Source organism: Nematolebias whitei, chromosome 12 (assembly GCF_014905685.2).
Source record: "Nematolebias whitei isolate Nwh7 chromosome 12, NemWhi1, whole genome shotgun sequence".
Classification (NCBI taxonomy): domain Eukaryota; kingdom Metazoa; phylum Chordata; class Actinopteri; order Cyprinodontiformes; family Rivulidae; genus Nematolebias; species Nematolebias whitei.
The window spans coordinates 38379431-38392483 of NC_056509.1; the positions used below are offsets into that span (position 1 = coordinate 38379431).

General features: G+C 40.3%; 1 protein-coding gene across 1 annotated transcript; it reads right to left on the bottom strand.

Annotated features, from left to right (window-relative positions):
• Window positions 1–982: 982 nt before the first annotated feature.
• Window positions 983–12706, bottom strand: ints7 (integrator complex subunit 7). Its single transcript, XM_037685551.1, has 20 exons — window positions 12613–12706; window positions 12363–12492; window positions 11642–11788; window positions 11410–11547; window positions 9913–9959; window positions 9584–9783; window positions 9353–9475; window positions 9150–9267; window positions 8903–9037; window positions 8712–8809; window positions 7896–8138; window positions 6919–7056; window positions 6635–6841; window positions 6243–6437; window positions 4435–4538; window positions 4281–4349; window positions 3961–4093; window positions 3562–3660; window positions 3206–3391; window positions 983–1264 (listed from the first exon to the last, which is right to left on the bottom strand). Exons 1-20 carry the CDS (start codon window positions 12704–12706, stop codon window positions 983–985), a joined length of 2886 nt encoding a protein of 961 aa, XP_037541479.1.
• Window positions 12707–13053: the final 347 nt, after the last annotated feature.

Consider the following 13053-nt stretch of genomic DNA (forward strand, 5'->3'; position numbering starts at 1 on the left):
TGGACAGCAAAAAGGCATAAAGAGGAAATAAAAACATTATTTTACTACATCATAAAAAGCAAAAAGAGTGATCGTTAGCACACAAATTACAACAAAGAGGCCAGTCATGGCCAGAAATATAAGTTTTTCTGATAGCGGAAGTTTTGTGTATCTGAATTATCCAAACACGTTCATTCTTTGCATTTCCTCAAAATGTATGATTTCATACAATATAAACCTTGTTGGACTCATTAAGTTGAGAAAATCACTTAGGTGATCTTTCAACCCAAGTATGACCGGACGTAATTCTTTTTATTTTGAAAAACCAGAGCGGAACTTCAATTTTTAAGTCCTTTTCATTTACGCTCGCGCTCTTTTGACGCCAGCTTTTTGGTGTCGAGGCGCGCGCAGACTCCCTGAAGTCAAACATTAGACGGTCGGTGAAGGAAACTGCGCCCCTCCCATCCCATTATTTAAAACGGTGATCGGGTCACGTGACCTCATGTTAAGTTACCGTCCTCTACGCTGTTATTTTGAACATTAAACACAAAGTTAAAAGAAAACTACATGAAATTAATAGTAGAAACACGACATGCAGCATAAACCGCGCTCTTAAAGATATTTTATTTTTTAATTGGGGCCATGGTATTTAGTGACAATTATCTGCCCCCTAGTGGCTTTTTGTGTTACTGCACGTAAGTAATAAAAATCTACTAAGGATATTTATTACATTGTTATAGTTACTGCACATATATACAATACTACTTGATTTAGATTATAGGCAGAACATTAAAAACTTATTCAGATTATAAAGGCCTTAAACTGATTTGTCTAAATATTTTTTCTATAAGCCTTTAAATAATTCACACCAAGTCAAGAGTATTACTCTGATACAAAGCATTTTAATCACTGAAAAAAAAAAATATATATATGTACATGTGAAGTTTCTAAAAAGACAAAACATAACACAAGCTCGCACCGTAAAGGAGTGAGAAGAGACTCGCTAAAATCGAGCGTACGCTCCCCTCTGCGGGGCGGGCTGAGCTCCACCCTGCTGCAGCTGGTGGCGGAGCTGCTGGGAGTAAGGATCCTCCAGAGACTTGACCGACACCGTCGTCTTGGGACCCGTTTTCCACTCGGTGCCGCTCTCGTCCACCACGGAGGCCTCCACCGTGACCAAGTGGGTGCCGAGGACAGAGAAGTTGAGCAGGAACTGGGTGCTGAAGTAGTCGTTGTGAGGTTCTACGCGCTGCTGGATCTCGTTGGTTTTAGTATCCAGTGGAACCTGAAAACAACAACAATACAAATACAACTGGTTAAATCGTGAGCGGTTGTAAAAAATAAAAAACGTTTTAACATGTGGCTGACATAAAACTCAGAATTACCTCGTTTTTTTCCCTAAAATTGTGAAATTTATTAGACATTTATTAGAATCAGAATATCTTTGTCATTGTAACAAGCAGTGGTGATTTTAGCCTCTTTTGGGGGGTGCTGAAGCACCCCTAAAATTTAACTCAGTGCCCCTAAAAATTAAGAAACCATCATTAGGATTTTGTAAGGAAACTCAAGTTCTCAAACCTTAGATAAACCAAAATATTAAAACCTAAACGGAGTCTGGAAAATTGTAAAATTTGTATAAAGCCCTGCAGCCGACCTCATGAGCAGCTGAATATAACGGTGATAAAAAGGAGAGGTTTGGTGTTCAGCAGATTAACTGGTTTAGAGATGCAGGTGTGAAGTTGTACTCCCATTAAATAACACAGATACAGATATCCAGTTTAAGGTTCATTTATTTGCTGCGTTTCTTCTGGCAGTACCCACAGCAGTAAACTGAGAAAGTGTAAGTAAATGCTCAAATGCTAAATTCTGTCTGTGTCGGGAGAGAAAAAAAAATCTACAGCACCATTTTACACACAGAGTGGTGCGTTCACAAGCGTCGGAGCAGCTATGGTGCATTTAAGAGCATAAGAATTACGATACTTAGAAAGAAACAAGCTATAACAGAACTTAGCTCAGTAAACAAGACAACTACCAGTAAACATAAACTATGTGAGCTTTGTAACAAGTGATAAACAGGAAGTACTACATTTTCATCTGTACGATGGTAACTGCAAGTAAATCCTCCATTTTTTTGGTCATAATTAGGATACTTACTTAGTGGTTAAATTAAAGGTTAATCAATCAACCTTTATTTATACAATGTGTAACGCTAGTTGTGCTTTGTTTAGTGTGTTTTAAATGTAGATATATGTGGCAACTTCTGGTTGCATAAGTTTAGTCTTTGTCATGATCAGTTAACACTAAACTGATTTTGTACAAAGAATTTATTAGGTTGTGTATATTTTATATGTATTTATACGTACAGCATATGCTTTAAATGTTTTCTATGACTGTTTATTGTTGTGTGTACCTAATCTGTGTTTTTTTGTTTAAAACAGGTCTCGAGTCCTCCTGACTCAATGAGACCAACTGTATAAATAAAGGTAGAATGAATGAACGTAATGTAAAGCGGAGTGCTACGTCTCTAGCATCTTAGCTAGCGTGACTGTATTGTGCTCCACTAGCCTAGCGCTACTTCTTCTTGTACCATGCTCTCTAAAATAGTTATTGACTCAAGTATTTACTTATGTAGGTAAACATAGACGTTTAAAAACCCATTAAAATAGACCAGAATGCAGGAAATGGCATCTACTTGATTCAAAATTTTCTGGGGGAGGACCTCCAGACCCCACACCAATGTGTCGCCCCCACACTTTAAAAAAGCTTCTGATGTCAATGGCCGTAAGAGTCATCGTCAACACTGGGGGCTAAGCACCCCTAAAGGGCAGTTTCTAGAATCGCCCCTGGTAACAAGTACAACAAAATTAAGTGTTCCCTTATGGTGTCAAAGATATGAAAAGGATAGAATGTGAAAAAGGATGAAAGATTTAAAAAAAAAAAAAAAAAAAGGGTAAAATTAACTATTTACAAGATAAAAGGAGCAGTCATACAACACGCTATTGGACATTAAGGCGTCCATTAAGGTTATTGCTACATCTGCTGCCCAACAAAATATAAAATGGGCTAAAGTTAAACACAGTTACACAGAAAGGGAGAGCAGTGAGCCGCTGCAACTGCATGCACCGCCATCTTGATCTCCCAATCTGCTACGATCCATTGTGCAGAAAACACGGCTTCATTTTGTTTTGATTGCATTTAGGAAAACCTTGGAAAAAGCAAGACATACTTTGTAGTCGGTCCCCGTCTTGTTCTGGAGAACTGAAGTGACACCGAGGCAGACAGATTGGATCTTCCTGAAGAGTCCCGGCGTGGAACCATGTTGTACCACCCCCTCCACCTTGAGAGTCAGCTGCTGGCTGTTCTGCACGGGGATGGGCTCACTGGGTGTTCGAGGTGACGGGGAGAGAGCAAGCTACGGAAGCACAAAACAACAGGAAAATTGTTGTCTAAAGAACTTACTTGCCCTTAAATTGTAAACAAATGTAAACAAACAGCCAAATTAACCAGTTTGTCCACAATTACATGCAGAAATCAGTCAACAGTGGTTGTGCCGACATATTAAAAACAAATAAAATTCATCACCTTGATGCTGGTTGTCTGGAGCTTTTGGAAGAAATATCTTTGAAAAGACAGCGGCACTTTCAACAAAGCTATGACAGCATCACAGAGGCAACTTGTGTGCTGAAAAACAAACAACACGGATTTAGTCAAGAGGACAGTTTTTTTTGTTGTTGTCATTTATCACTCCCAAATGAGATTTGACAAAATTAAACCCTTAAAAAATACAGCCATTAACACAAACACAATACCTTCAATATCTGCTGAATTTGCAGAGATAAATACGAGTTTTAATTTTTAATCCAAAATATACACAACCTGGAGCGAGCAATAGAGAATAAATGGACTAAATCTGCAGGAAAACAAAAACTAGGCTGAACAGGTGAAGTTCTTTGTGACTGTGACTAGTGTGGGGGGACTCACCAGGTGTGAAACAGGAGGATGTTTCTTGGACAGACCTTCCACTTCCTCCAACACGTGGTTAAAGACGGACATCATCCGGCGCTCGTATTCGCTCTCTGTCTGAACAGAGCCCAGAGCAGCACACTCCTGGAAACTACACATCAGACGGGACAAGTTTACAAGCATATACTAAAGAGCTGACTGAATCCTACAACAAGCTGTACGACACATAAACGCATCACTATTTTCCCACAACAAACAGATTCTAAGTTTTCGTCTGTTTTCTTTAAAGGCAGAAAACAATAAGAACACACAAATGAAGCTGCTTCAGCTGCTCTCACCTGGCTGCCTGCGGGTCCAGTATCAAAGCTTCAATTACGTGAGACACGAGCAAACAGCTTTGCTGCTGTCTGGACAGATGGTTAAAAAAATTAAAAAGTAGAGCAGGAACTGTCAGAGACGAGCGCGACCGGACTGAGAAACGTTTAAGGATACAGCTCCACGTTACGAAGGGTGGCGTAATCTGCATCGAACAACGACTGGTGCAGGTCAGCGTAGCGAGCGGCGAGACCTCTGAACTCATCCATGCACACCTTCATCTGGAAAAATAAAAAGGTGAAAAACCACAGCAAGACTCATTTACTCCTCTTGGATGAACAAATCCTGCTCACTACACGGTAATAAACTACATGATCGGTCTGTTTTACAGCGTGAACGCTGAGTCAGCATCACACGGTTTGCCTCTTTGTGGTTTCTTCTTCTTCTGTTTGTTTTTAGAAAAAAAAAAAAAAAACTACTTCATACATTGCATTATTTTAACTATTCACCAAAACGTTCACCTCAATCAGAAATAATGAGCCACAACTATTGTTTCATGGAATTTTTAGACTTTTAAATATATTCAATTTTATTTCTCTGATTCATTCAAATTTTTCATATAAATATATTAAAATCTATTCATTTTCTTCAAAAACATTCTTGTGTTGAAATCTGCTTCAGTAAACTTGTTCTTTTTGTCTTTTTATGCTACCTTTAGCTTTTAGTTGCAGTTCTATTACTTTTAGCTACTGTTCAGCTATTATTGTCTTTTAGCTATTGTTCTGTTACTCTTAGCTTTTAGCTATTGTTCTGCTACTTTTAGCTTAAGCTTTGCTCATTTTTACTAGTTTTTTAGTAAATTTAGTATAAGCATCTGATTTTCTACCTTTATTCAAAGTTTTGCTAATTTACATATGGGCTAATTTTATCTTGTAGTATTTCTTTAGCTACTTTTATCTATAGTTTGAACAAGTTAAGCAACAGTTTTGCTAGGCTTAGCTACAGTTATGCAAGGTTTAGCTACAGTTTTGCAAGGTTTAGCTATAGTTTTGCTAGGTTTAGCTATAGATGTGCTAGGTTTAGCTACAGTTTTGCAAGGTTTAGCTACAGTTTTGCTAGGTTTAGCTATAGATGTGCTAGGTTTAGCTACAGTTTTGCAAGGTCTTTAGCTACTGTTTTGCAAGGTTTAGCTATAGTTTTGCTAGATTTAGCTATAGATGTGCTAGGTTTAGCTACAGTTTTGCAAGGTCTTTAGCTACTGTTTTGCAAGGTTTATCTATATTTTTACTAGGTTTAGCTCTGCATGTGCTAGGTTTAGTAACAGTTTTGTTAGGTTTAGCTATAGATATGCTAGGTTTAACTACAGTTTTGCAAGGTCTTTAGCTACACACAGCAAGACTCATTTACTCCTCTTGGATGAACAAATCCTGCTCACTACATGGTAATAAATTACATGAGCATTTGAGCATGAACTTTGTTGTCTTTAGCTACAGTTTTGAAAGGTTTAGCTATAGATGTGCTAGGTTTAGCTACAGTTTTGCTAGGTTTAGCTACAGTTTTGCTAGGTTTAGCTAGTTTTGCTAGATTTAGCTATATATGTGCTAGGTTTAGCTACTGTTTTGCAAGGTCTTCAGCTAGTTTTTCTGGGTTTAGCTACAGTTATGCTAAGTTTAGCTATAGATGTGCTAGGTTTAGCTACTGTTTTGCTAGGTTTAGCTACAGTTTTGCATTGTGTAAGTTTAACAACTCAGTTTCAGCTTCTGTTGTCAATTTTAGAAGTTATTTTTACTTGGCAATCTCTTTACATTTTTTCTGGAAGTGTGGATTTTATTTGAACAGGATGAAGAAAACATGAAGTTAAGACTTAAAAGAAAAATAATAAAAAGCAACAGGCAAAAAAATAAAATAAAAAACATCTATCCAGAACTACTGAGAAACCGATGACTGGGTTTCTGCATTTTGACCTGAAACTTGGACAAGTTTACCTGCATGGAGATGCGGCCGCAGCGCTGCAGGTCGTTGCCTGAGGTGAGGGCGATGGTGGTGGCGATGGCGGGAGGAGGGCTGGTTTTCAGGCTGTTGCAGGTACAGATGAGCTGCGACAGCGCTTGCAGAGTGTCGATTCGCAGCTTAATGAACTCACACTGAAACGTAAGCGGGCTAAGAGGAGTACTGGCAGCCTGCAGGGAAAGGTTTATCGAATCAATTGTCTAAAATCGTACAATCAAGTACAAAGTTGTTGCTTGGTTGACCCAACTAAACAGTTTGTGTTCCACGTCTCCAGATCTGAGCCTCACATGCTCAGAGTGCTGCTGTTGTTTGTGTAGGAGAACCTGCGTTCCCATCCTGACAAGCAGAAGCCTGGTAGTTAACTGACCGTGAGGGAAGCGATGCCCTTCTGGTACGAGCGCAGGGCCTCGGCGATGGCGCTCATGGCTCCGCTGTAGTCTCCATCCTCCACGTGACTCAGGCACTGCTCGGCCTGAGAAAACTCCTTCAGGCTGTTCAGCCAGAAGTAGAAGTGCTCCGATGCCACGCGGGTGCGCAGACACTGGTACAGCTCGCTAGAGAACTCATGGCAGCCCTGCAGACGATGAAGAAACAGCTACAGGATTCTCCCGTTGGAAGGTTGTTAGAGACCCGTGGAACATTAAAACTCACCATACGGGAGGCTTGCCGTGCAATACGATACACCGTCCAGCCGTTAGCGACGTTCTCCAGCTGTTGTTTGATGATGGTTTTCACTTCAGCAGATAGAGACGATTGGCTGGCGACAAAAATCACTGTTGCCAAGGAAACCTGGAACAGAGTGATGGATAAGAGCAACGAAGCAAGTGAGAATTTTTAAAGAGAGAAACAGCACTTTCTGTAAAAATAAACGTTAAACTGAGGTTAAAGCTTACTGAAGAGGCTGAAAGCGTAGAAGTTAAAAGTAGCAAAATGTTAGCTAAACGCTAAAGTAGGAAAAGGTTTGCTGAAAGATCAAAACATCAGGTAAAAGCAGGAAAAGGTTCGCTAAAATTTTGCCAAAGGTTACTGAAAAGCTAAGAGCTGCAAAAAGCTAGCTAAAACACAAAACATTAAAGCTAAAAGTAGCAAGATTGCTAAAAATATCAAAGGACAACTAAAAGCTAAAGTAGCAAAATACTGTAGTAGCTTGAAGCAAAAAGTAGCAAAAGGTTAGCTAGAAGTGCAAGTAGCTAAAAGATTTAAAGGCTAATAGTAGAAGAACGATAGCTAAAATATTAAAATACCATAACAATAACTAAGTGTATAAAGTAGTAGAACAATAGCTAAACATTTAAAGTAGCAGAAACGTAACTAAAAGCTTAAGCAGCAGAACAGTAGCTGAAAGCAAAAAAAAGTCAAATAAAAGATCAGGATTTCTAAAGGAATTGTAGAAATATCAGTATTTTGCAGAAATATCAGTATTTTTATCGGAAAGAATTTGTAAATAAAGTTCATCACAAAGTATAAAAGTTGCAAAAACTAAAAGTCATAGCATCCATCTCCTAAATGAGCTGAAATTTGGTTAAAACAGCCCAAAGAATGCTGATATACTGTAGTTAAAATGCTGAATCAGCTTGTGCACCCAGTTCAACTTCAGACGACGTGTGATCCGTGAAAACTTTTCTCACCAGTAGCTCCTGCTGCTGCTCGCCGGTGGAGGAGAGACCGACCACTCTGTAAAGATCCATCAGATCTCCCAGCATGCCGTCTCCCAACACGGGCAGGTGGGCGGCTATGGCTGCCAGGGCGTGGCACATCAAGACACGCGAGGAGTCGCAGGATAAGTGGAGCTGGCCGAGCAGGAACTCCACAACCGACTGGCTGAGATGGGGTCGATTTTTCAGCAGCTTAACCAACGAGGTCAGGGCCGTCTACAAACATCAGTGGGAAAGCATTGAAGTGCGTTTCTCTTTGTAATACATTTCACATGAAACCATGATTCAGCATATTTGATGAGGAAAAAAACAAAAGCAGCTGACTCTGACTACATAAACAGGTTTGATGAAACTTCTTATATAAACTGTACAAATAGCCACCCTTTCAAAATGTACACCCCAAGAAAATTAGCTCCTCAGATTTGTTGCGTTTGAAATCTTGACATTATTTAGGACTGTCATTGCTTCAGCTGATATTTGTTCCAGTGCAGTTCTCATCCTGATTTAACACGTGAAAGTTTAATCAGGCATCAATTTCATCAATCATGAGTTGGAAAATTTAGCAAAACTGTCAAAGCTTTATAAACGTCCAGGCCACTGCTCCAGAAATTACTAAATAAAACTGTTCTAGTTTCAGTCTAACTCGGAATAAAAGAACCAATACGAACAACCACAAACCTGAGCAGGCTATGGAAGACAGAATACGAAGGCCGTTGCTTTCAGTGCGTGTCAGAACAAAGAACAATGACTTGTTCTTTGTTCTGCCCTGTGTTTACAGTGTTGCCTTACTTTGAGTGTAGCCTGTGCACTGGGGCTGCTGTCCTGACTGCACAGCATCAAAAGGGACTCCACTCCCAAAACTGTGTCCTGCTCCAACTGTATGATATCTGAGGAAACAGGAAGTTCAACAAATCGCATCAAAGAGACTCTGATGGAGACAGGAGTTGAAAGAGATTGTCAAACTGTCCACAGGAACTGACCTTTTTCCAGATAGGAAATGGCAATGTTGCAAAGGACTATGACCCCGTGAGCAGCCACCACCAGGTTGCTATGGTAACAGCATTCTTGTGCCAGTTTAACCAGGTCAGTGAGGCGGGGGGGAAGTGAGGAGCCACCTGACAGGATTTGAAGTCATTCTTATGTTAATAATCTGAACAAGTCACTGAAAAATACCATTTTGTAGCAAACCAAACAAAAAATATATAATAATTTAAAAGCAACCCTTACCTGCTGCACTACTGAAATACTGCTTGATTGCTATTGTTCCAGAGAGGGTGCAGAGGACAGCTAACATGCCCAGCTTCAGACTGTTGTAAGGGATGGTCAGAGCGCATTCACACAGAGTCTGCAGAGCATAAACTTCTTAGATTTTGTGCTGATTTTAAAGCCACACTGAGACAACGATGCCACACAGCTGTCAGCATCCCTACCTGAGTGTTTTCTCTGATCCACAAGTGAGGAGCCTTTTTAGCAAGGAGCTTTAGGTCATTAATTGCGAGTCTCTTCACGGCTTTTCTCGGATCATCTTTCAGGTACTGAAGGAGAAGCTGCAACTGGGTAGATAAAGAGTTTCATCAGCCTAAATGCTAACAGCATAGAGCTACTATCTGAGTATCATGTCATGACAAAATCCCTGACGCGATTATGCGACGTGGCGCTACCTGCTTGGGGATATCGATGAGCGAGGAGGCAGCCAGCTGCGTGAAGGTGTGCAGCGAGACAATGACCATGGGGGTGGAGGGGTACGAATTGACAAGGTGCTGCAGAAGCTCTCTACTGCTGGATGCCAAGCTGGCATCATGATGCATGTGCTGCAGCATGGGGATCAACTTCAGCTTCAAGTCGACTGGAGTGTCCAAACCTGCCACCGTCGTTAGAGTAAATAAAAGAGCATATGATGAAAAATATCAACAGGGTGCAAGTTACTGCATTTTTGGATCGAGTAAAATAGATCATTTCGTATAAATGTACTTCTGAACAAACGTTTTACCTTGAATCATCTCGCTGACTTTGTTGCAAATTCCAGCTGCAAAGTCTCTGGAAAGATCAAAAGAGTAAAAACATGTAAGCAAGTCAAAACTGTTCTTTGTTAGACTGCAGCTGGGATTTAAGGCTACTCTCACTAAGCTCCGACTGTTGGGAGACTACCGTAAGTGATTACTCAAAATTGTGACAAAATACATGTATTTTCAGCTACAGTCTCACTGAACTAAATGTTTGCGACCAAGTGACCATCAAGCCACGAGCCCACATTTTGAGCAGCAAGTTGCCTTTTTTTTTTAAATCACAGCCTATTTTTGTGCGCACAGCTTGCAAATTTGTACTCTCGGCTTTGCACATTATTTTTTCCCCACCTCCTCCACGGTCATACAAGCCTCGGCTTACTTTGTTCCCATCTGGGTAGTAACCCTCACATTTTTTTATTTGATGAGCACACTTTTGGAAAAAGGTGGATTGCCCTCTCCGAGTTGGGAGTTAGGTGCTCCCTCAAGTGGTAGAGTTCGATTATTTCAGGGTTTTGTTCATGAGTGCGGGAACAATGGCGCATGAGATTGACCGACAGATTGGTGCGGCTTTCGCAGTATTACGGACTTTGTGCCGGTCATTTGTGGTGAAGAGGGAGCTGATCTGCCAGGTGAAGCTCTCCGTTTACCAGTCAGCTTCCGTTCCTACTTTCAACTACATTCACAAACTCTGGGTACTGTGACAGAAAGAATGAGATCTGGCATGCAAACGGTCAAAACGAGTTTCCTCCGCAGTGTAGCTGGACTCTCCCTTAGGGACAGGATGAGAAGTTTGGTTATCCAGGAGAGACTCAGAGTAGAGTCACTGCTCCTCCACATCAAAAGGAGCCAGTTAATGTGGTTTTGTCAGCTGGTAAGGATGACTCCTGGACGCCTCCCTAGGGAGGTGCTCTGGGCAAGTCCAACTGAGAGGAGACCCCAGAACACACTGGAGAGACTGCATCTCTCAGCTGGCCTGGGAACACCTTGGGGTCCTCCCAGAAAGGAAAGAGATACCTGGGCCTTCCTACTCAAGCTGCTGCCCTGACTCTGGGACAAGTGGAAAATATCAAATGCATGAAGAACAACAATAGGATACGCAGATTTGAACCAGATTTTTAAAACACTTGTTCATCACGAGTGTGGAATTTTAGACCTGGAATACCAGCTCAGATGTTTTCTTTCAGAGGACATCTCCCATACAAATGTCTAAAAACAGCTCAAGCATTCATAAAACGTGTTGAAGACCCCAGCAGCAAAATTAAGATGAGTTTTAGGCAAGTTGGAGATGCCCACGATGACTTTGAGACTGTACGGACAGAAAAGTTGTGGGATCATTTTTTTGAACACATTCAAAACTCAAGAAATGTGGCCGTGTGCCTCAGTGACTCAAGCATGTATGCTGGGAGCCTCCTAAAGTCTCATAACATTCAGGAGACATTCAGCACAGTGAAGATAGGGCCTCAAGTGTTGGTTTTCCTTACTTTGACTGTGCAGAGAAACTCGCAGCAGCAAAAATAGCAGCCTCCACTTCCACATTGTCATGAGAGTCCAAGCTTTGCCGAATACTGTGGTGGGCATTCTTCCTCTCCGGGATGATGGAGGCCAAACTACCAAGCATCCTGAACAAATTAAACAAGGAAACTGCTTCTTAGAATTTATTTTATGTGTGTTAGTGTTAGCTCTGATCTTCTAAAGCTGTGTGTACAACTTCACCTCAGAGTGATGGCTCTGGCCACAGGATCGTTGCTGTGGATGACTGAAAACACCCTTTTAACAAACTCATCCACGTTGAGAATCTTCTCCAAATGTTTCTCACTCTGCTGTGTTACTTTCAGCACACACAGACGCAGAAAGTTGTTGCTGAGGAGAGATATGAGCTTCTTAAAACATGTTTGAGGCACATTAGAAATGATTAGATGGATTTATATTTGATTCTGAAAAATGCTTCGGACAGTTTACCTGAGATGCAAAAAACGCTTCATTTAGATCAATATCCAGAGCGAACCATCATTTAATATATGAACGCAAGCATCCTCCCTCACCAAGCAAAATCTTGATGTAGTTTGACTTGTATATTTTTGGAAGATGTAGTATAAAACATAAATGCTTTGCATTATCTTATATGAAAATTCTTAGATTTTTTTTATGCCCACTGGTTTGAGAACATGATTGTATTTGATCATTACATGAATTATGTTAACCAAATAAATTGTGAGTAAAATATGCATTAGGCTACTATTGATGTCCACTGTTCGTGCCTGAATATTGTTAAAACATTTGCTTTTTATTAAAGCCCATGATAGAAATTTGCTCCATTAATAAATGTTTTTGCAAGAGCATGGTCCAATTTGTCTAACAAACGGTAGATTTTTGTTGTTGTTGTTAAAATGCCTTCAGAAGAAAAATTAAAAAAAAACTCTTAAATCTCTCATACCCAAGCCTGAAGATGTCAGCCAGTTTCAGAAAAGCAGAGTTGATGAGGATGGGGAAAGGATACTTCTGGAAGAGTTTGGGGAACAACACCACAGCCTCACACTGCTCTCCGAGCTTCCCTGAGCGTAGCCCTGAAATTACAAGCAATGCTCCAGTCACTACAAAGCAGACACAGCCCTGAAAAATACGACAAAACCTTAGCAAATCATGAAAACACAGAATCAATGAGCCAAATGCTAACTCGTTAGCACCTTTGTCCAGCTCCATAAGAGCGGAGTTAGCGTCCAGTTCTTGCTCGCCATAACAAGCCTCTGACAGGAATGAACGAGCTGTTGAAAGAGACATTTTTAACTTCCAGGATAAACTTTTAAGTAAAATGGTTTAAAAATAAAAGACAAGGTTCAAGCATTTCTCCAATCAAGAGGTGCTAAAACGGTCAAAACCATCAGAGTATTACTACGTCCGGCGAAGGCTTTTCAAAATAAGAAAAAAAGGTTCCTTTTTCAAATTTGGGTCAAATTTTAGATGCTGCATTTATTAAGATTAAGAATATAAAATAATAACCAAAATCCAATAAATTATGACTAAATAAAAAACATATTAGTGCTGTTTGTATCCTGCATTACAGAATACGAAGCATCAGATATTCTAAAAAAATGTATCAGTTATTGTTTTTAATCGGTATTCATCCT